This window comes from Scyliorhinus torazame, chromosome 1 (genome assembly GCF_047496885.1).
Source record: "Scyliorhinus torazame isolate Kashiwa2021f chromosome 1, sScyTor2.1, whole genome shotgun sequence".
In the NCBI taxonomy this organism is placed as follows: Eukaryota; Metazoa; Chordata; class Chondrichthyes; order Carcharhiniformes; family Scyliorhinidae; genus Scyliorhinus; species Scyliorhinus torazame.
In genome coordinates this window covers 60905807-60928754 of record NC_092707.1, presented here as the reverse complement: position 1 = coordinate 60928754, position 22948 = coordinate 60905807, and the positions used below count along the sequence as shown (strand labels likewise).

The 22948-nt window shown below is 43.9% G+C and overlaps 1 protein-coding gene across 3 annotated transcripts in view; it reads right to left on the bottom strand.

Moving 5' to 3' along the window:
- Positions 1 to 3803: 3803 nt before the first annotated feature.
- LOC140408416 (huntingtin-interacting protein 1-related protein-like) overlaps positions 3804 to 22948 on the bottom strand; it is a 235419-nt gene continuing 216274 nt past the window's right edge. For all 3 annotated transcript variants that reach the window (XM_072495577.1, XM_072495588.1, XM_072495597.1), the window contains 10 exons: positions 20523 to 20633; positions 18281 to 18339; positions 18143 to 18173; positions 17717 to 17779; positions 16508 to 16608; positions 11053 to 11158; positions 10145 to 10268; positions 9976 to 10037; positions 4936 to 5130; positions 3804 to 4586 (listed from right to left, as the gene is read on the bottom strand). In XM_072495577.1, coding sequence (XP_072351678.1) covers positions 4536 to 4586; positions 4936 to 5130; positions 9976 to 10037; positions 10145 to 10268; positions 11053 to 11158; positions 16508 to 16608; positions 17717 to 17779; positions 18143 to 18173; positions 18281 to 18339; positions 20523 to 20633 — 903 coding nt within the window. In that variant the 3' untranslated portion in view covers positions 3804 to 4535. The remainder of the gene's footprint in view (positions 4587 to 4935; positions 5131 to 9975; positions 10038 to 10144; positions 10269 to 11052; positions 11159 to 16507; positions 16609 to 17716; positions 17780 to 18142; positions 18174 to 18280; positions 18340 to 20522; positions 20634 to 22948) is intronic.

Below are 22948 nucleotides of genomic sequence, written 5' to 3'. Positions count from 1 at the left end.
CTAAATTGCCCTTCGTCTCCAAAAAGGTTAGGTGGGATTACTGGGATAGGGTGGAGGTGTGGGCTTAAGTAGGGTGCTCTTTCCAAGGGCTGAGACTCGATGGGCCGAATGGCCTCCTTCTGCACTGTAAATTCTATCTATAATTGTGCTTCTTGGTTTGAGTGAAACAGGAGTGAAGCACGAATTGTAGGAAACGAAAGATACATGAGATCAGTTCATGATTACAGGCCAATCTCAGGAAAAGTGATCATGATTAAAAGTGAAGGAAAGACTTTGCCCCAACATAAGATCATATCCTACTCTGTGATCTTGTGTTGGGGTATGGTGGAATACTGATGTGTTATGATGCGGTAATTATAATGGGAGAGTTGGCACGAAAATCGGTGAAGGAACATCATGAACACATCAGTCAAAATGGCCTTGAATTAAAAAATGAAAGAGACATACATTTTTGCCAAAACAATTTGCCAAAAAATTATTTTATGGAGGCAAGCACCTAAGCAACTAAAAAACGTGCACTTTGAGAATCAGTTGGATTGTGACAGTGAGAAGTCCAGCTGGGGTATAGAAATCAGATGGATTGTAATAGCGAGCCAATGTTTCAAAAATAATATAAAAAATATAACTTTCCTGGTGCAGATAAACAACATTGTCTCCTTGAGGCAAACATTAAGACAAAGTCTAAAAAAGGAAAAGGTGGGTGACCATTTGGACTGTATGTTTGTTTCTTTATTTAGCAAATGTAAAGTCCTTGAGCTGAGCAGTTTCTTCTGGTCCTGCTGTGTTGAGTGTGGATAGACCTCTGCTGCGCCTGTGGATTAGATGTTCCTCTATGAAGGATGAGAACATCAGAGGTGTTGTCAAAGTTTATAAAAAAACATATTGCATATCTCCAGATTGAGGAAACAAGATCTCGGAACAAGAAACAGAAATCAAATAGAAAAATGTCAGGGTATATCAAAATGGAAAAGAAAGACAACAAGAAAGATGAGATACTAGCAATGTTGACAGAAAAGGGAAAGAAAATAAACACCTGACTATGATGAAATTGAAAAGATGAGGAGGACTGAACAGAGGCAGGTTGAAGAGAAATGGTATGCGATGTGTGATGAAGTAATGGAGTTGGAATCAGAGTTATGTACCAGAAGGAGAATTCTTTGATAGGAAGAAAGGGATAACAACAGTTAGTGGTTGCATAAAAGACAAAGATGCTCAAATATTGTTTGAAAGGGATGCTGGAGCAAAGAGATGGACATAATGCATAAGCAAACTGTATGGAGATCCAAATTGAGGAAGTCCTCGATGGAGGCAAATGAAGGACCAAAGATTATTTTTTCAGAGATAAAGAATGCTTTGAAATGGAGTTCAGGAAAAGCTCCAGGGATCGATGAAAGAACAGAACAGCAACAATTCATTTTGAGAAATTAAGTTAGAAGTGGTAACAGAAATTTGTGATCCAATATATACAAACGGATGCATTCCAAACTTGTCATTTATTATTCACAAATTACCCAAGAAAGCTAAAGCTATGGAGTAGCATCATTTTTAAACTGTAAGCATAATGAGTCATTTCATTAAAGTGATCTTCAATCCTAGTGGAAAGAAGCAATACATTTGAAGCAAAAGTCTGGGAAATGCAGACTGCGGAAATGGATGCTAAGACGTATGCTTAACATTCCATCTACAGACTGGAAGAGGAGCTTGAAATCGCAAGAGTGCAGAACATTCTCAAAATGGCCATTTGAGGAGAGTTGAAAAACTAGAGAGAGGGCAAAGTGGAGGCAGCAGAAACCAGAATCGAGCTAGAATGTAGTTGGATGATGAATGTCACAGAATGGTTACAGATGAGCTAGAGGAGCGTGTGAGGATGGTGCAAGACAGAGTAGTGTGACGTATCATGACAGCAGATCTCCTGGCATGACTAGCTGCAAGCAATAGAAATACCCACAGGCCTCTGAGGATATAGAGGCAAGTAAGGGTAGAAATTGCAGAGGTTACTCATCCGGTCCTGGTGATGTATCACTTTTTCAAGCATAGTCAGCTTTTCTTTTTTTTATAAATTTAGAGTACCCAATTCATTTTTTTCAATTAAGGGGCAATTTAGCGTGGCCAATCTACCTAGCCTGCACTTTTTTGGGTAGTGGGGGCGAAACCCACGCAAACACGGGGAGAATATGCAAACTCCACATGGCCAGTGACCCAGAGCCGATCTAACCTGGGACCTCAGCGCCGTGAGGCAACAGGGCTAACCCACTGTGCCACAGTGCTGCCCATAGTCAGTTTTCCTAATACCTTCACTGTCAATTCTATAGCCCAACCAGTGTCTCACTGCCTTCACTTTCACTGACTTCAGAGAATTCCCAATGGAAATTCACATGTAAAAGAGTAGAGACCGAATGTTGAAGTTACTAAATTTTCAGATAACTGCTTTCTGAAGAATGATATTGCTAAACCACACTGTTCCCTCACCTTTTCCTACATGTGGTATTAAAGTTGCTGCAAGCCACCTCGGCTATCTGCCAGAACACTGAGCCAATTCATTTGCACAACACACAAATGATTATGTTTTTTAGCCTACTGCTGGGATTGTCTCAGCCTCCACATCCTAGAGTGTCAAGCAATGCTTAGTGGGAATGAGAGGGTGTAGCCTGAGGACTACAACCAATAATCACTTTGGTAAGGAAACCAAAATGACCTGGTTCTGAAAAAACGTCTTGTACTCTTGTGAAGTGGGAAGCCAACGACACTTGGCAAGGGTATGAATGATAGAGAAAGCAAGCTATGCTGTTCTGAATTCATTACGTTGGGAAGGGTTTAGGTTTCTGATTGTTAAATCAAATTTGTAGATGATAAATGTATACGTTAGGATTGAGAGCAGAGGAAGAGAAAAGTTCACAAGTGAACAAATTTCCAGACATAAAATAATGAAACCTTGGGTATTGACAAGATTGTGGGATCTTGGGAGAGATATGGCAACTATGTCTGTAGTCACGTTAAATTACAATCAATCTATTGCAAAACTTTACATTGTTTGTATTTGAGTGAGGACTGCTTTGCATGCTCAGTTTAGGGACTCATTTGTTATTTTGATTCAAAGTATCATTGAAGGTTAACTATATTGCTTTTCAGATTTATTTGCTTTTGTACAAATTTAATTCTTATAAATAACTTATCATTTGTTTTAATACTCATGGTGATTTTTTCCATCCAACAAAGTGATCAGAAGAGCAATGGACATCCTAAATGTGGTCTCTAACTTAAATGGGTAATTGTTACTACTTAGAATGTTACACCATTCAACAGGAGATGAGTGGTCCTGTGGATTACAATGCATGTTCACAGCAACTGACTCAATATGGGGTAGTTGTGAGTTGAGCAGGATATGCAGGTTGCAAGCCAGAGGGATGGGCAGTCATGGGTTTGTGGAACTTGAACCAATGACAAATAAATACGGGCGAGGACCAAAAAAGATAATATAGTTTTGTCAATGTTGAACTGTAGCTAGTTCATTCAAGACTTCTTTGTCCAACAGGTAGTCCTATATAGTGCAGCGTATATAGCGTATTGGAGTTAAAGGTGGTTTCAGTAACATAGTCATGAAAACTGACCTTATATACTTCGACCCATATTAAGATGGTTAGATACTTATTCATGTTGAGTCCAACATTTTAAGGTGAGGCAGAATTAATATAAATCTGTATTAACCGTATGAGGCAACAGTGATCTTTCTGATTGTCCAGGTAGATCCTTAGGATTTTCCAACCTGTTAGTTATGTCAGATGTACAATAAAAAAGTACAACTAAATGTTAATAACTATTTATTTCAAATATCACATTTAAAATTCATATTTTCACATAAAATTCAGCGACACAGCAGCAGACATATGGCAAATTCTTTGTCTTTACTATTGCAAATAAATATGCCACATCCATTAAAATGTCCACATACATACAAAAAAAGACTTTTTGCTCTATGGATTTAATCTAAAAATGTATAATTTCTGTATGTTCTGTATGTAATGTATGTACAAACTATTTAACTCCTATTTCATAGATAGTATTACTGGTACTTTCCAGCAAATCTTCAAACATCCTGACCCAGCAGCAAATGCAAAAGTGTACAGAACACTTTAATAACCTTTTATAGAAAAAAGACATTTCAGTGTGATCAATAACAGTCCGACATGCCGGATTTCGATTTACAGAGATTGCAATGCAGGAGAATGTTGGAGAAGAGTCGGCTTACTGTATCTCTTCCGATTCTATTCCACACGACCAATTTGAAAATTAATATAGGTGTTGATAACAATGTGATTATTCTGTGATGTTAACATCTATCCTTTACTTTCCAAATAAATAATTTTAATCTGATTGAGCGATTAGCTTAAAAACAAGTAATTTGATCAAATGAGCAAGTTAATGCTGTGGAATGTCACACTGCCATCTGATGAGCTTGATGTGTGTGAGCAGCATAGAGGAGATTCTTCTTCCCTGTTCCAAAAACACCACCGCCACAGTCATCTCTGCAAATTTCTTTATTGAGAACTCCGTAAGTGAGAAACGTAAGCCGGATTAGGTGCGTTTAGCTGCAAAATAACATGGAACAATCAACATATTTCACCTTCACGGGCAACAAATGCTTGCTTTGAGCACATTGGCTGCAGTATTTCCTACTTTACAACAGTGACGACATTCAAAAGAAATATTTAATTAGCTGTAAAGCACTTTGGGATGTCCAAAGGTCATGAAAAGTGCTGGACAAATACAAATCTATCCTGCCAATGTCACCGCCCCCCGCAACATCCTGAAGCAACTCCAGGCTTAACAGCTTAAGAATCCTCAGAATGAGAACCTTGGATACAAACATTCACTAATTCTCTGGAATTGCTTGCAGAGAAAAATACATTATCATTAAATGTGAGAGGTCAAACTTACCTGACCATCTTTTTTTGGTGGGATGTTTGGTTTTTGGGAAAGGGGTGGCTTCTTTGAAATCTCTGGTTTGGATGGTGGCTTCACATCCTCCAACATATCATCACATATTCCACCCAGGTCATAGTGTTTCTTCCTTATATCTCCCAGTTTCATTCTTTCCTGCTGCAGTTTATTTTCTAGCTCCAACACTTTCACCTGGATGAAGGATAAGGAAAGCAGTTAGATCTTGGTCCTTCATGTACCATGACTTCATTTTCCCTGGCTGTTTGGAAACCATTTCAAACTGGCCCAAAAGCTCAATTAGAAAAAGGGTTGGCAAAGTAGAATTTGTTTGTGGAAGAGGATTACTGATGCCTCACGATGATATCACAGGCAAGTGATGTGAATCGGGTAGTTCAACATATTTTCAAACCAATCCGGTTTCTTTAATGAAGCAATAGACAAGTTGCACAAGGGCAGAGTAAGATCAAGGTGACCATTTTGATAATGCAAACACGATGGGTGGGGGAAGTGAAATTAAAACCATGTAATTAATGAGGCTTTGCTGCCGGCTTGCTAATAATAATGTACATGACAGGCCAGAAAATGATTTTCTGCGAGTGAACTCTGCCACCTGTGGATGTTCTGAATGACAACGTCTCTTAAATATTCACAACTCTCTTCTTTCTGATGTTGATGACCTCTAAATTGATGAGCAGGCACTTACACTATATATAGTGCCAGGGGTGTAGCTGTCTTTGCGCGATGTCCACCAGGTTAATCATAGAATCCCTACAGTTCAGAGGGAGGCCATTTGGCCCACTGAGTCTGCACCAGCCCTTCAAGGGTACTCTGGCCATGCCCACTCACCCTATCCCTGTAACCCATTGTCTAATCTACATATCCCTGGACACTAAGGGGCAATTTAGCCTGGCCAGTCCACCTAACCTGCACATCTTTGGACTGTGGGAGGAAACCCACACGGGGAGAATGTGCAAACTCCACAAAGTCACCCAAGGCCAGAATTGAATCCAAGACCCTAGCGTTGTGAGGCAGCAGTGCTAACCACTGTGCCGCCCTAAGAGTAAGCGTGAATCCTCAATCATCCTCTCTGCTAATATCGCAGCAGAATCGACTCACCGTTCCTCCGACAGAACACAATGGAAGTCTATTTTTTAGGAATAGTCATTGATTTTTCCTGTTATTGAAGGCTGTGTAACGTAAAGTCCTTTACCTCGCTAACACAAAATCTAATATTACTCAAAATGCTTGGCATGCATCAAATACTATTGAGGTCTGTTAGTCTGGGGAAGGGAGGCCTTGGAGTTTCAGATTCAATCTCAGTCCAATGTTTGCATTCACTATATGAGCGGCACGGTAGCACAGTGGTTAGCACTGTTGCTTCACAGCGCCAGGGCCCCGATTCACTTCCTGCTTGGGTCACTGTCTGTGTGGAGTATGCATGTTCTCCCCGTGTCTATGTGGGTTTCCTCCGGGTGCTCCGGTTTCCTCCCATCAGCCCTGAAAGACGCACATGTCAGGTGAATTGGACAGTCTGAATTCTCCCTCTGTGTACCCGCACAGGCGCTGGATGGAGTGTGCGACTAGGGGATTTTCACAGTCACTTCATTTGGAGTGTTAATGTAAGCCTACTTGTGACACTAATAAAGATTATTATATAATTTTCAATAATTTCCAAATTTAAATGCAACAGAACTAAAAAGCACCTGTTGAAAACTGGGTTCATCCATCGCCTTTGCAAAGCTCCAACCCAAATGTTTTGCAAAAACCATTACTGTCTAATATGGAGACGGTCCACACCGACCCCCCACCCCCACCCACACACAAACAAACCAGGTACCATTTAAGCTTTACCTATTACTAATAAAGTAAAAGTCTTGCTTTCCATAATTGCAAACTGCATCTCCCTGGTGCTGTTGGAGTCAATTATACAGAACTAGAACCCCTCAACAAAGGATGGGTTTGGGTCAGGTAGAATGTTAAAATGTCAAATGAAGTCGAACTAAAGTAACCATAGGTTTTGTAGCCGACAGTCTGGATTTTACTGCATTGGAGTCCGTGCTGGTGTTGGACAGCCTTCCATCTGGAATTTCAGAAGTGGAGATGATAACATTACTATTACCACAGCTCACTGCCACATGACACTGAGAATACCAACACCTACGTGTAAAACCTTTTCCGGTTTACCTCTTGATATGCAAGGGTGCTAGAAATGGTCTCTAGTCAGAACCGTTGTGTCTGAATATGGGTCAGTCAGCAAACGACTCTTTTACCTGGTTATAGTGACCTGTGAAGACGATGAGCGCAGGAGACACATCCCTTGCTTATGGCACTAACTGCTTTACAGTAAGAGGAAAGGCCCAGTTTGAATGTTAGTGCGAGTGGATGAATGAGCGAGTGAAGTAGGGTTGTGGGTGAGATGGCTAGGTGTGTAAGGAGGGGACATGGATAAATGGATGAGGTTCGTAAGTGGGTAGGGAGGGAGGTGGGTAGGAGGAAGATTGATGGGGAGGGAAGTAGGTGAGGGTAGGGAGGGGGGAATAAGTGGGTGAGGTGGGTAAATGGGTAGTCAGACGTCTAACATTTCCTTAGTAACTACAGAGGCAAATGTTGTGGATCTCTCGCATGTCTCCAGTTCTAACTCCAAATCAGAGACAGACTCATAGGGTCCTGGAAGTAGGGGTATTGCCTATTGGAACGTCCTGGGAAATTTCCCCGCAGGTCAGATGACTCCCACAGGGTCCTGACATCTATCTCAGTCATGCGGCCGGTCTCCAATGATCTGGAGACTGGAAGATTATTCCATGAAACAAAAAAACTAACTCCAGCAGTGTCATGATAAGATCTAGGATGCAAATGTGCTCTTAGTTATTCCACTGACCACAGTGTTGATGGAAGGGTTCAATGTACATTCATTTTCTTATTCATCCTGATTAAATTGAAATAGAAATGAGTCTACTTTGTGACAGAATCAGAATCAAACATTTACAGTAACTCTGTCCCTGGTTACCAGAGGTGTGAGCATACTGCAGATTGTTAAGAATTTCCAAATTTTCACCTTGAACATATTTGTTTTAATTCCAGAGCGGAATGTATGTTTGCTGCTGGGTGTAAACCTGTATTTCATCCTTCAAAGAACATAAAGACTTGACTGTTATTCTGCTCTGTGAGTCCAAAGATGTGCGGGTTAGGTGGATTGGTCATGCTAAATTGCCCTTTGTGTCCAAAAACGGTTAGTGGGGGTTACTGGGTTACGGGGATAGGGTAGATACGTGGGCTTGAGTGGGGTGCTCTTTGTAAGGGCTGGTGCATACTCAATGGGCCAAATGGCCTCCTTCTGCACTGTAAGTTCTATGATTCTGTGACTCTTTGCGTTGGATGTCCACAGTAAAAGAAAACTTGGTACGTTTTTCATCGGAAGCCTGGATTTACACACTTTACTTTTATATAAATTTAAAGTGCCCAATTTCTTTCCAATCAAGGGGCAATTTAGCGTGGCCAATCCAACTACCCTGTACATCTTTTGGGTTGTGGGGGTGAGACCCACGCTGACAAGGGGAGAATGTGCAAACCCCACGCGGACAGTGACCCGGGGCCAGAATCGAACCCGGGTCCTCGGCTGTACCACCGTGCCGCTCAGATTTACGCACAAATGACACCAAGAGCCCAATGGATTTGTAGGCAGCATCCGTCTTCATTACGCAATGACAATGAACCAGCTGCTGGCTTTCCACCAAGTATTTGTGATAATGTACCAGAGGCGAACTACCTGTGCAGATTTTGTAAACATTTCTTGAGGAAAGCATATCCAACATTCCGTGGATATGGGTATCACTGGACAACATGTTTAGTGAATTTTATTCATTATAAATTGGCAGGTCAGCCAGGCCTTAACTTACTTTGAGGTCACTTTTACTAATACACATTTGCAGGAGTGGACAGGCTGGGGGTTGGTGATTGTGTCCAGTATTTCTGGCCTCTACTTGTGGCTACCCCAATCCTTACTCCAGCTCACTTCTAGTTTTAAGGAAGGGGGTACAGGGAGTTGGGCAACCACCCCACTCCCAGGTGGCAGGCAGACCGTTTCATTAGAATGAGGATGCCTGCCTCATATTCAGCCACCATTTTACATTTAATCTAGGTGTGCCAATTCGCCCGAGCCTCAGCAAATCCAGCAACTAAAGGGAAGTGAGGACTATTGAATTCAGGGGGTTAATGCCCTTCCACCTATCCTGTTGGATCCAGTTTACCTGCTTCACCAATCCCTCACTAGCCGGGCACCGCCCGACCCTTTCAATCGCCACCCCATCGCTTCTGAGCGCGCCCCCCTCGAACTTTCCAATCTCCTTCCTGGGGTCTCTGATCTCTCCAACCCTTGGCTTCCGATTTGCCTTCTGGCCTCGAACCTCCCTCATTGTCCTGCACCACAATCTTCCCTCTCGTCACCAATCACCTTGAACACCATCCCCACCCCTTCAGCATATCCCTTTCCTCTCTCCCTCTTCTTTGTGTTCCGTCTTAAGCCTGCTGCAGAAGGGCCACCCATCCAACAACCTGTCGATCCATCAATCTGCCTGGCTGCAAATGAAAAATGGGCTACGACAAAGAAAAATCCGAATCCAGTCCTCCCAATAAATTTGGCAAGACCTGCAGTAAACCCATTCTTCCAACTTCCCCAACGCACAGCAGCTTCCCCACTCTCCCTGCTTCGGAGTTAATATCCTGCCCAGAGAGTTTGCTCAATGGAGGAAAAGAATGCAAATTCTAAATGACAGAAGCTAGTTTAAAAAAATAGTCTTTTCAGGAGTGAAGCATTTCAACTTGCATTTGTGCGTTGTCGTCCCTGATGCAGCACAGCACACAGCCTTACAAAAGGCTAGGTGGAGTTACGGGGATAGGGCGGGGGACTGCCTGTGTAGGGTGCTCGTTCAGAGGGTCAGTGCGGACTCGACGGGCCGAATAGCCTCCTTCTGGACTGCAGCAATTCAATGATTCTGATATTCCACAGCTAGCGCAACGCCAAAACCAATAAAAAATTACCTGCGTTTCGATCTCCTCTTTTTTAAGTTTAATCCTTGACATGCCCGAAAAATCCATTGTATCTAAAGAAGGTAGAAAGAGAGGGACATCAGTACCTGAACCCAGATGTACAGAAGTGTCAAATTCACCGAAACCTTGTGAAGCAGCAAGTCTAATGTGATCTCTATACCTTTATCTTCAATTTGTTCCTGTCCCGATTGTGTTGAAGCCACTACGTTAGCCGTCATTTCATTTACATGCCTGGAGGCCTGCTGCAATCTGGACAGGTTTCTGCTGCTCCTGGCTGCTTTCACCTAAAATCAAGGCAACATGCTCATTATTCGAGAGTAGGTAACTTGCATGTCCATCGAGTGCCTCGTATAAAGTTAGATGCGCCAGTCGCCTTCACTGGACCATAAAGAGGACGGACAGCAAACTGGGTAAAGACAGCAAAAAGTAAAGCGTGGAGATTGTCAACAGCAAAAGAAAAGCTTTTCAGGATTCTGGATAAGTAAAGCGAAGTAGTAATAATAATAACCGTTTATTGTCTCAAGTATGAAGTTACTGTGAAAAGCCTGTAGTCGCCACACTCCGGCACCTGTTCGAGGAGGCTGGTACCGGAATTGAACACGCGCTGCTGGCCTTGTTCTGCATCACAAACCAGCTGTCTAGCCCACTGAGGCACAGGGATTGAGAAAAAGGGATGAAAGACCAAATGCATCAATGATGGAGCAGAGGGAAACCAGGAGTAAGAATGCGCCAGGAGTGGAAAGGATTTGAAATAATTTGCAATCAATTTATGGGACACACTGGGTCACTCCTATCTCCTGCTCCATCCCTCATTGGTGGCCTTTACTTTAGCCAATATGAAGTCTGTTTCTAAACCTCTCCCACCAGGCCCTCTCAATCCTGACAAGCAAGTGAGTCGCGGTGAGGAAAGATGGAAAGTAAACCCTCGCAGCTTGTTAATGTGGCACACCTTTCCTTATTTCAACTTAATGATTTCTCCTCACCTATTCCCTCCCCCTCCTCTCTCCCCCCACCCCTCCCCCTCCTTTTCCCTGTATGTTTAAGACCTGATTTTCCTAATCCTCTCACCTTTGATGCAGCGACAAGCTGCGCTGTGCTGGCTGCGACCTCACGCGAACAGACAATCAATTCTTCGTATTTCCCAGTCTTCAGGACAACTTTATCGGCCGAATCTCTGAATCCAGAAAGAAAAACAAATGTGACTTGACACTTCATCCTCCTGGGTACCACCAGCTCCAAGTGCGGGGAGCCACCACCATTATCAACCCAAAATTGGATGGGGATCGGAAGAAATGAGAGCCTGGCACAGGCTTGGTGAAAAGGGAGGGGTGCAAAATGAATCCTTCAGCCAATTCATGTAAGAGAAGTGAAATCAGGCCTGCTCCCTTCTGGGTGTGTCCTCCACACCCACTGATGCTTGCCGATGTCTAATAGTGCCAGTAATAGGGACATTTACACTTAGTCATTGGTTCACTGCGCTGCAAATTCAATGAAAACTTTAGTAACTTTTGTCAGAAATGTTTTGCCATTTTAAAGCACAGCAACAAACCAGGCTAAACGTAACATAGGCTTACATTCAAAAGTAGTAATACCAGTGGTGAAAGAAAGAGTTTTCGCTGCATCATTCTCTAAAGGTCCTGAACCGATGCTTTCGGGCTATAGCTAAAATGTAGCGTACTCGGGTTCTATATGAAATGGAATGCATCATTCTGTCCTTGTACAGGACCACGAGTCAGAATACTGTGCCCACTCACAGTGGGGGGGGGGGGAACTGAAGTCCAGAGGAGGGCTACTTGATTGATTTCCAGATTAACACACCATTGTTACCCAGGTAGGCTCGACTGGCTGAGTCTGTACACAATTTAGAAGTGTGGACTTGGGGGCAAGCTTTTGCAATTGAAGGCCCTAGGTTGGGTGTATATGTTGACCAAATATTGCAATGGGGCAGGTTAGAGAGAACCAGGAAGAACTAGCTCTGAATTTACATGGTGGTTCTCTTCCTGCACAGCAGTCAGCTGGTGGTCCAGGTCTCCTGACTACGCAGTGAACATTCATTCACAGAAATCTCATCTCATGCAAGCGGTGGTGGTTATCTGATCATATATATGAGAATCAAAGTGAAATTTCCCAGTGCTCCCCCCCCCCTTCCTAAACGGCCTGGGCTTTGACTTTCTTTACACTCTAGTTATTACCCCAGGTGGTGGCCTGTTTGTACTGTGACAGATAAAGCATCGTGACTGTGGGATACGCTGAATGGCGCAGCAGGCCTTTTAGTTATTTTTTTGTTGAATGAACTCAAGTGTCTGGTTTAGATTTTAAGCATTTCTGGTCAGTTCACTCAAAAACAAGACCACCTAGTGAAACACTGAGTGTGCGTTTAAGTTCAGTGCTCGGGATTCTGGCAATGTTCCAGTTCATAATTATCAGAAACCTTTCATGGTTCTTGGGGGAAGAGAGGTTGTGAAGAGTCACCTGAAGCAGAATGAACATGATCTCTTCATGCTAGAGCTCCAAGCTCCTTTGCAAGAGAATGTTGACGGACACCTGTGTTTCCGCAGGTCTGGAGCCTGGGGCAGGGGAGTTCAGTGAGTTAGTGTCAATGAAAATAATCTGAAAGGAAGGGGAAATTAAACAGAATTTGCTCTCACCTGGCACCCAGTGGACACTTACTGAACAGCATTAGCTGTCACTTGGATAAGAAAAGCGCAGAGTAAGGCGGGTGCAAGAGTGGAAAGGTGCAATTACTTCCATTTTGTGCTGCTAAAGATAATCCGTGAGTCAAGATCCAGCAGTTCATTATTTTAATGCAGAAAGTGTTCATGAACATTAGCAATATAAAATCTGTGTAGACACAGCCATTCTTAGCATCTGTATGATATTGTGGATGTTACTCAGATTTAAATATGTTGCAAACTTCTTGCATATCAGGACTGTGAACAGGAATCCTTATTCACTCTGACCAATGCTGATAACAAACTAGGAATAATTAAGCCTTTAATTATGTCTACATTAATTGGTAAAATCCAGACAACCCATAAAAATGATCTTTAAACTTCTTTGTAACAAGAGTAAAAGGACTGACGATCAAATCATTGAAGCATCCATGTTGTTAGTTCACAGTAAAGCCAATTAAGGAAATTCACAGCATATCAGAAGAATCATAGAATCACTACAGTGCAGAAGGAGGCTTCATCCCTTCGAATCTGCGCTGACCCTCCGAAAGAGACCCCTACCTAGGCCAACTCCGCCACCCTTTCCCCATAACCGCACCTAGCATTTGGACAATCTACCTAACCTGCACATCTTTGGACTGTGGCAGGAAACTGGAGCACCCGGAGGAAACCCACACAGACATGGGGAGAATGTGCAGACTCCGCACAGACAGTGACCCAAGCCGGAATTGAACCCAGGTCCCTGGAACTGTGAGGTAGCAGTGCTAACCACTGCGTCACCGCGCCGCCTCAAATAAATACTGTCCTTGTGCCACACCATGTTTCAAAGTGATGGAATCAATATTAACAGAGACCAAATTTGACCAGCCCAGCCCATACTCAGCTTGTTTTCAGAAAAAGGTTTGAAGGTTTGGGAAACAATTCCAGAGTTGATAATTGAAGCAGAAACCAGGTCAACATAGGTGAGAGACAGCTGGTTTGTAGGAAAAAGGAACAATAGGATGTGGGAACAAGCCAAGTAAATAGGATTCGGATTATAGTTTACATGCAGGATAAACACCAGCATGGACTAATTACAGCCTCTTTGTGTTGTCATTCTTGTGTAATGTAACCAGGGGCACGCTGGGCACGAGGATACAAGCTCAGAAGTGTACAGAATGTCCAAACTGAATCCTAACAATAGAAAAATGACTTCTGAGAAGGAACCTGCCCGAGTTGGTGAATTGGAGAAAGTTTCCATTCCTCCCACGCTTGTCTGAAACATAAAAAGCTTGGCTCATCTTCCTCTCACTCCGCTGTGCTGGCACTCATATGCTGCTCTGCCATACCATAAAATGCCATAAAATACGGCAATTTTCGGGAACCTTGGATGACGAGTGATATTGTAGGCCTCGTCAAAAAGAAAAAGGAGGCATTTGTCAGGGCTAAAAGGCTGGGAACAGACGAAGCCTGTGTGGCATATAAGGAAAGTAGGAAGGAACTTAAGCAAGGAGTCAGGAGGGCTAGAAGGGGTCATGAAAAGGCATTGGCAAATAGGGTTAAGGAAAATCCCAAGGCTTTTTACACTTACATAAAAAGTAAGAGGGTAGCCAGGGAAAGGGTTGGCCCACTGAAGGATAGGCAAGGGAATCTATGTGTGGAGCCAGAGGAAATGGGCGAGGTACTAAATGAATACTTTGCATCAGTATTCACCAAAGAGAAGGAATTGGTAGATGTTGAGTCTGGAGAAGGGGGTGTAGATAGCCTGGGTCACATTGTGATCCAAAAAGACGAGGTGTTGGGTGTCTTAAAAAATATTAAGGTAGATAAGTCCCCAGGGCCGGATGGGATCTACCCCAGAATACTGAAGGAGGCTGGAGAGGAAATTGCTGAGGCCTTGACAGAAATCTTTGGATCCTCGCTGTCTTCAGGGGATGTCCCGGAGGACTGGAGAATAGCCAATGTTGTTCCTCTGTTTAAGAAGGGTGGCAGGGATAATCCCGGGAACTACAGGCCGGTGAGCCTTACTTCAGTGGTAGGGAAATTACTGGAGAGAATTCTTCGAGACAGGATCTACTCCCATTTGGAAGCAAATGGACGTATTAGTGAGAGGCAGCACGGTTTTGTGAAGGGGAGGTCGTGTCTCACTAACTTGATAGAGTTTTTCGAGGAGGTCACTAAGATGATTGATGCAGGTAGGGCAGTAGATGTTGTCTATATGGACTTCAGTAAGGCCTTTGACAAGGTCCCTCATGGTAGACTGGTACAAAAGGTGAAGTCACACGGGATCAGGGGTGAACTGGCAAGGTGGATACAGAACTGGCTAGGCCATAGAAGGCAGAGGGTAGCAATGGAGGGATGCTTTTCTAATTGGAGGGCTGTGACCAGTGGTGTTCCACAGGGATCAGTGCTGGGACCTTTGCTCTTTGTAGTATATATAAATGATTTGGAGGAAAATGTAACTGGTCTGATTAGTAAGTTTGCAGACGACACAAAGGTTGGTGGAATTGCGGATAGCGATGAGGACTGTCTGAGGATACAGCAGGATTTAGACTGTCTGGAGACTTGGGCGGAGAGATGGCAGATGGAGTTTAACCTGGACAAATGTGAGGTAATGCATTTTGGAAGGGCTAATGCAGGTAGGGAATATACAGTGAATGGTAGAACCCTCAAGAGTATTGAAAGTCAAAGAGATCTAGGAGTACAGGTCCACAGATCACTGAAAGGGGCTACACAGGTGGAGAAGGTAGTCAAGAAGGCATACGGCATGCTTGCCTTCATTGGCCGGGGCATTGAGTATAAGAATTGGCAAGTCATGTTGCAGCTGTATAGAACCTTAGTTAGGCCACACTTGGAGTATAGTGTTCAATTCTGGTCGCCACACTACCAGAAGGATGTGGAGGCTTTAGAGAGGGTGCAGAAGAGATTTACCAGAATGTTGCCTGGTATGGAGGGCATAAGCTATGAGGAGCGATTGAATAAACTCGGTTTGTTCTCACTGGAACGAAGGAGGTTGAGGGGCGACCTGATAGAGGTATACAAAATTATGAGGGGCATAGACAGAGTGGATAGTCAGAGGCTTTTCCCCAGGGTAGAGGGGTCAATTACTAGGGGGCATAGGTTTAAGGTGAGAGGGGCAAAGTTTAGAGTAGATGTACGAGGCAAGTTTTTTACGCAGAGGGTAGTGGGTGCCTGGAACTCACTACCGGAGGAGGTAGTGGAGGCAGGGACGATAGGGACATTTAAGGGGCATCTTGACAAATATATGAATAGGATGGGAATAGAAGGATACGGACCCAGGAAGTGTAGAAGATTGTAGTTTAGTCGGGCAGTATGGTCGGCACGGGCTTGGAGGGCCGAAGGGCCTGTTCCTGTGCTGTACATTTCTTTGTTCTTTGTTCTTTGTATACCGGGCAGATTTGACTGACTGATTTGAGGACACGCACTCGTTGCACGATTGTTGGATACGGATATCTTCTCCATGCAGGTGCAAAGTGCCCTGCCCATTATAGTAATGCCACAGTGATAAACCTCTCATCAGGATCAAAGGAGAAAGCGTGTGATGTACCTTCAATCCACAGAGAGGCAGCGAGAGCGAGTGAACATGCGGCTTTATTAGTCATGAACTTGCCTAGCCAGAGTCACTAGTACAGATGAATGCCGCCCACAAGAGGCCAGCCTATATATGCCCCGGTGTGGGCGGAGCCAGAGGCGGAGCCATACCGGGGTTACAGTACAGTATCTGGAAGCAGTTCATATCACCCCTTCCAGGTCATAGGTCACAGGTTATGGTATTATGCATGCATTATGGTGAATACATTCACCACAGCGTGAGAGTGATTTCCCCAGTGAGTAATGGAATAGGTACTTACACCAGCTGGGTTGCACCCCATCCCACAGCTTTGGAGGCTGAGATCAGTCCTTCCGTCCAACGAGAATTCTTTGCATAGAATTCCTTCGGTGTTGCTGCCCCCTGTAAATGCAAATATTACTTCACTAACTGAATTCAATATTTTTCATGTGTGTCAAAAGGATGCTCTGCTTTATAGGATTATTTGAAATGGCCAGGGTGAGAGAGGAAGTTCACAGAACTTTTTCTTATTTGTCCTCTTTTTTTTTTTGTTGCAATTTTTAACAATCCCTATCTGGAGATTGAGTGACTGAGTCCAGGATGGGTGGTTGGTGCAAGTTGGGTGGGGCCAGTTTGTTCAAATGCTTGGTCTAATTCCTGTCCTTTCTCATATACCCTGTCAAACTGCTAAACTCCAGAGATTTAATCTGAGCATGTGACAGGGAAGTGGCCCTCTTCAAGGTGGGCTGAAAGAACTTTCTGCATGCCTCAAAAAAAGTTCCACTTTGGTGCACCTATTTATGGGCAGGGTACAAAAGATGATGCTTAAAAAAAGACGGGGTTATGGGGATAGGGTGGGGTGGACAGGGGAGTGGACCTAGTTTGGGTGCTCTTTCGGAGAGTTGGTGCAGACTCGTGGGCCAAATGGCCTCCAGCACTGTAGGGATTCTATGAAAGCACATGCAATAAGGGGGGGCACGGTAGCACAGTTGTTTCACAGCTCCAGGGTCCCAGGTTCGACTCCCGGCTTGGGTCACTGTCTGTGCGGAGTTTGCACTTTCTCCCCGTGTCTGCGTGGGTTTCCTCCGGGTGCTCCGGTTTCCTCCCACAGTTCAAAGATGTGCAGGGTAGGGGGACTGGCCATGCTAAATTGCCCTTAGTGTCCAAAAAGGTTAAATGGGATTATGAGGATAGGCTGGAGGTGTGGGCTTAGGGTGCTCTTTCTAAGGGCTGGGGCAGACTCGATGGGCCGAAAGGCCTCCTTCTGCACTGTAAATTCTATGATTCTATGATAAATATAATCTGCATGGGGTTGGTATTAATTTACCACAATGAATGTCATTACATTTCCCTTTCTCCTCATTCTGAGCGATCTTCAACCTAATGGATCAACACCTCTAATGAGTCGTGTCCATTTGAGCATTAGGGTGGGTGCTGGAGTTTGTTGTTAGGGAGATCATTAGGGAGACCATGAGCCAGAAGTCTAATATGGACACAGAGCTATCCTTACCCGTCCACTTTCCACAATCTCCTTCTGCAAACTTGTTGACGCCACCACCAGTTGTCTTATTGCCTGAAGTGCGAGAGAATGCAATATTAAGTTAGGGATGTGGTATTAGACTTCTGTGACTGAGCCAAGCTAGAATTCTGGAAGCACATCCTCAGGAGGCACTAATCTTGTCAAAACTTCTTTGTCTCTTCTTCATCAGAACGTTTGTTCAAGACAACCAACGTTAATGCAAAACTACTCATCTTCAGACCATCGTGTTATTTCAACATTGCTCAACAATGAAATGCACTGAACTCCCTTTTACATGAAGTAAACGTTATATTTAAAAAAATAAAAGCAAAAAACATTGATTATGAGTTCCAACATTTCCATTGTCTGGTAACGGAGATTGGCTCCATTCCTCATTTCATAGCCACTATGTCTTACCTTCATCAGATCCGTGCAAGAGTTTAAGATTCTGCAAGGGAAAGAGAGAAAGGAGGATTAAATAGCTTCAACGCACATTAGCAAAACTTTAAAATCAGATTACATTTGTTTTAATTGAGTGGTGAATTTCTAACTAACCTTTCATTGACTTCGAGTTTAATCCCAGAGCTTCCTTGTCTGGCCTGTTTCATCATTTCCTGTAGATTAAATGACAAAGTAAGAACTGAAAAGGCCTTCAGCCAGTTTCAGAATATATTGGGCAGCTCTTCTGTCCAGTGAACAATTTGAACTGCAAGATTTGCTAATGCTAGGTGTGTTAGGACCATTCTCTGCACGTTTTAAATCATTAAGGATGTCAGTTAATAGCGTAAGTGGGAGGAGTTGGGGAGGGAAATAGGTTGGGGACTCTGGTGTGAAGCAATGCAGTGGGTGAACTCAACCTCCTCCTGCGTGAAGATGAGCTTGAGTTAGTTCAAGGTGGTGCACAGGGTACACATGACTCGGGCAAGGATGAGTGAGTTCTTCCAGGGGGTAACTGATGAGTGTGAGAAGTGTGGGCGGGGGCAGGTGAATCATGCTGACATGTTTTGGGGCTGCAAGAAGCTGGAGAGTTTTTGGGAGGCAGCGTTCGGGATATTATCTAGGATAGTGTAGGTCGAGGCCAGTCCAGACCCTATGGTGGCGATCTTTGGGGTTTCGGAGATGCCAGGCTGCTGGAGGGGAAGGGTGCCAATGTCGTGGCCTTCGCCGCTCTGATTGCCTGGTGAAGGATCCTGCTGAATTGGAGGTTGGATACGCTGCCAGGGGTGCAGGCCTGGTTGGGGGATTGGTATGACTTTCTCCGGCTGGAGAAGAACAGGTTCGCTCTGAGGGGGCCTTTTCGTCACCTTGGGGGGGGGGGGGGGGGGGGGGGCATTGGAGTGGAGTGATTAAAAGTGGAAAGACTGTACAATCTGTTAACTACTATGTTTTGTTGGACTGTATTTGTTGATATTGTGTATGTTTGGAATAAAATATCTTTTTTAAAAAGAAGGATGCCTGTTAATGATTTCTCATGACTGACACAATCACCGAATTTAGGCCATTCGGCCCATCATGTCTGCACCTGCTCACCAAACGAGCAGATTAACTCCTATTGCAAAATTAAAGGGCAGGATGATGGAATATTTCTAATATAGCTTTAGAAAAGCTAAATAGATTGTTAAGAATATCTTCAAGGTAAAGATAGAAATTAGGTGGAAAACCTCAAATATTTATAATTGCTCTCAATTCTGAGTGTGGTCAAAGATACAAACAGAGTAGAAACACTCTCAGGCCAGTGAACGGAGAGGTGGGAAGGGGTTACAGAGAAAGAGGTTACCATTATTGACCACCATCCAGTGATTCATTGTTGTAAAGTACATCTTTGTGAATGCTTGTTCACAATGCAAAGTATTCAGCTCTCACGAGCCATGCATTATTGCCCTCTGCTGTTCACAAACAACCCAGAGGGTAGTTCACAAGAGCAATATCTGACACAACCATTTACAATTTATTTTCCCTGAGCCCTCTCCATAACAACACAGTTGAGGAATTTCACCATGTGAGAATTCATGCCATGATACACACCTCCTGCCAACTGGTGCTTCAGGATATGATGCATTAATACACCAAGGGATTGGGGAAAATCCGCCACAGAAATACACCAGAAATAATCACAGAAAACACTGTGATTAGAATGTGAATTGTGTGTTAAAACTCTTGGAAATAAAACTAGCACCATTGTAAATGTCTATAGGATAAATAAATTGTTGCCCAGTTCTATCTGATTCCTCAGAAACTGTAGCCAGTCAAAAATATAGACATTACAGTCCGTTACAATACCTCTCATCACATATCACAGTCTCTCAAACTACCGTCCAAGCCACCATGATCAACACAACAGACAATCTATTCATTACAATAAATTTCTAAAACATGTCAATTAAAGCTATTTAAGTACAAAAAGTCAAATTCAGCCAATGGCATTTGATGAGTATAATAGGTTTATCAGGTTTGCCCAAAGAATATATTGTCAATAATAACATTATGATGATTGTTTTCTAGTATTCAGGGGGATCACTGCCTGAGATCATACCACAGTGAGCTAAAAGCAACAATCTACAGGACGTTGACCAGAAACACATCTAAAGACATGAACTGAGCGAAAAGCTAATTATTGGGCACTACAAGAAATTAGGGAAATTATTCAAAACCATTAAAAAGGATAACTCCGATCAAAGGTTATTGACCTGAAAACGCTGTTTGTCTCCCCATAGATACTGTCTACCCGCCAGCATTTTCAATTTTTCATTTCATTAAGAGAGGACTCTGGTTTCATTCAAGGCTGATCCCAACCTACCTCAATTCTCTTCACCGCATTTTCAATAGCTGCAGATGTTTGCGCCATCTCTTTATCCACCATATCCCCAAGTTCATCCTGTCTGATATCGATGCTCTTAGGTCTCAATTCCTGAGTGAAAGATTGAAACAAACAACTCTCATTATCAAGTTCTTCTGAAATATAATCAATTCTCAATACAAAAATATCTACTGATGATTAGAACAAAGAACAAAGAAATGTACAGCACAGGAACAGGCCCTTCGGCCCTCCAAGCCCGTGCCGACCATGCTGCCCGACTAAACTACAATCTTCTACACTTCCTGGGTCCGTATCCCTCTATTCCCATCCTATTCATGTATTTGTCAAGATGCCCCTTAAATGTCACTATCGTCCCTGCTTCCACCACCTCCTCCGGTAGCGAGTTCCAGGCACCCACTACCCTCTGCGTAAAAACTTGCCTCGTACATCTACTCTAAACCTTGCCCCTCTCACCTTAAACCTATGCCCCCTAGTAATTGACCCCTCTACCCTGGGGAAAAGCCTCTGACTATCCACTCTGTCTATGCCCCTCATAATTTTGTAGACCTCTATCAGGTCTCCCCTCAACCTCCTTCGTTCCAGTGAGAACAAACCGAGTTTATTCAACCGCTCCTCATAGCTAATGCCCTCCATACCAAGCAACATTCTGGTAAATCTCTTCTGCACCCTCTCTAAAGCCTCCACATCCTTCTGGTAGTGTGGCGACCAGAATTGAACACTATACTCCAAGTGTGGCCTAACTAAGGTTCTATACAAGGGAACATTGATTATTCAGAACTAAAACCCGACATCTTAAAAAATTTAGCATTTTATTTCAAGTTTTATATTCGAAGATTCCTTATCTGGGGGTGGAGGAGTAGTGACATTGTCACTGGACTGGAGACCCAGGATAATGTTCTGTGGACCCAGGTTCGACCACCGCCCCCCCCCCCCCACCCCCCCCCCCCCCCCACCCCCACCCCCACCCCCGCCCCTCCCAAGGCAGATGGTGAAATTTGAATTCAATAAAAATCTAGAATGAAAGTCTAAAGATGACCATAAAATTACCATAAAACTATTGTCAATTGTCGTAAAAACCCATCTGATTCACTAGTGTCCTTTAAGGAAGGAAATCCTGCCATCCTTACCTGATCTGGTCTCTGCTGGATTGGATTGGATTTGTTTATTGTCATGTGTACCGAGGTGTAGTGTTAATGTGACTCCAGATCCACAGAAATATGGTTGACTCTTAATGCTCTCTGAAATTGCCCAGCAAGCCATTCAATTGCATCAAACCGCGAAAAAGCCGAAAAGGAAGGTAACTGGACGGACCACCCATCATCGATAACAGCAAACACAGCCCTGTTGACCTGGTAAAGTCCTCCTCACTATGCCAAGGAAGAGCTGCCTCACAGATTAGTCTTGCTTGACATAGTCATACTCATTGGCAGACAGATCCAGCAGGCGTGTTGGCACGGTGGTGTATAGTGGATAGGGAGTTGCTCTGGGAGTCCTCAACATTGACTCTGGACCCCATGAAGTCTCATGGGCAAGGGAACTTCCTGCTGATTACCATGTACCCCCACAACATTGATGAATCAGTATCCTTCCATGCTGGAAGCTGACTCTGGACCCCATGAAGTCTCATGGGCAAGGGAACCTCCTGCTGATTACCATGTACCCCCACAACATTGATGAATCAGTATCCTTCCATGCTGGAAGCATTGACAAGGAGACAGAACGTGCTCTGGGTGGGGAATTTAAATGTCCATCAGCAAAAGTGGCTTGGCAGCACCATGACAGAGCGAGCTGGCCAAGTTCTAAAGGACATAGCTGCGAGACTAGGACAACGGCAGATGGTGAGGGGACAAACAAGATGGAAAAACAAACTTTTTAATAAATGAATTTAGAGTACCCAATTATTTCTTTCCAATTAAGGGGCAATTAAGCATAGCCAATCCACCTAACTTGCTCATCTTTGTGTTGTGGGGTGAAACCCACACAGACACAGAGAGAATGTGCAAACTCCACACAGATATGACCCGGGGCCGGGATCAAATCCGGGTCCTCAGCGCCATAGGCAGCAGTGCTAATCACTGCGCCACTGTGCTGCCCGAGGGAAAAACAGACTTGACCTTATCAGCGCCAACTTGCTTGCCACAGATACAGCTAGCTATCTATGGCAGTATCGGTCGGAGTGACCAAATTGTGGAGAGTAAGTTGTGTCTTCACATTGAGGACACCCTCCATCGTGTTGTGTGGCACTATCACAGTGATAAATGGGATAGATTTTGAACAGATCGAACAACACAAGTCTGGGCATCCATGAGGCACTGTGAGCCATCAGCAGCAGCAGAATTGTACCCACTCACAATCTGTAACCTCTTGGTCCGGCATATCCCCCATTCTACCATTACCACCAAGCC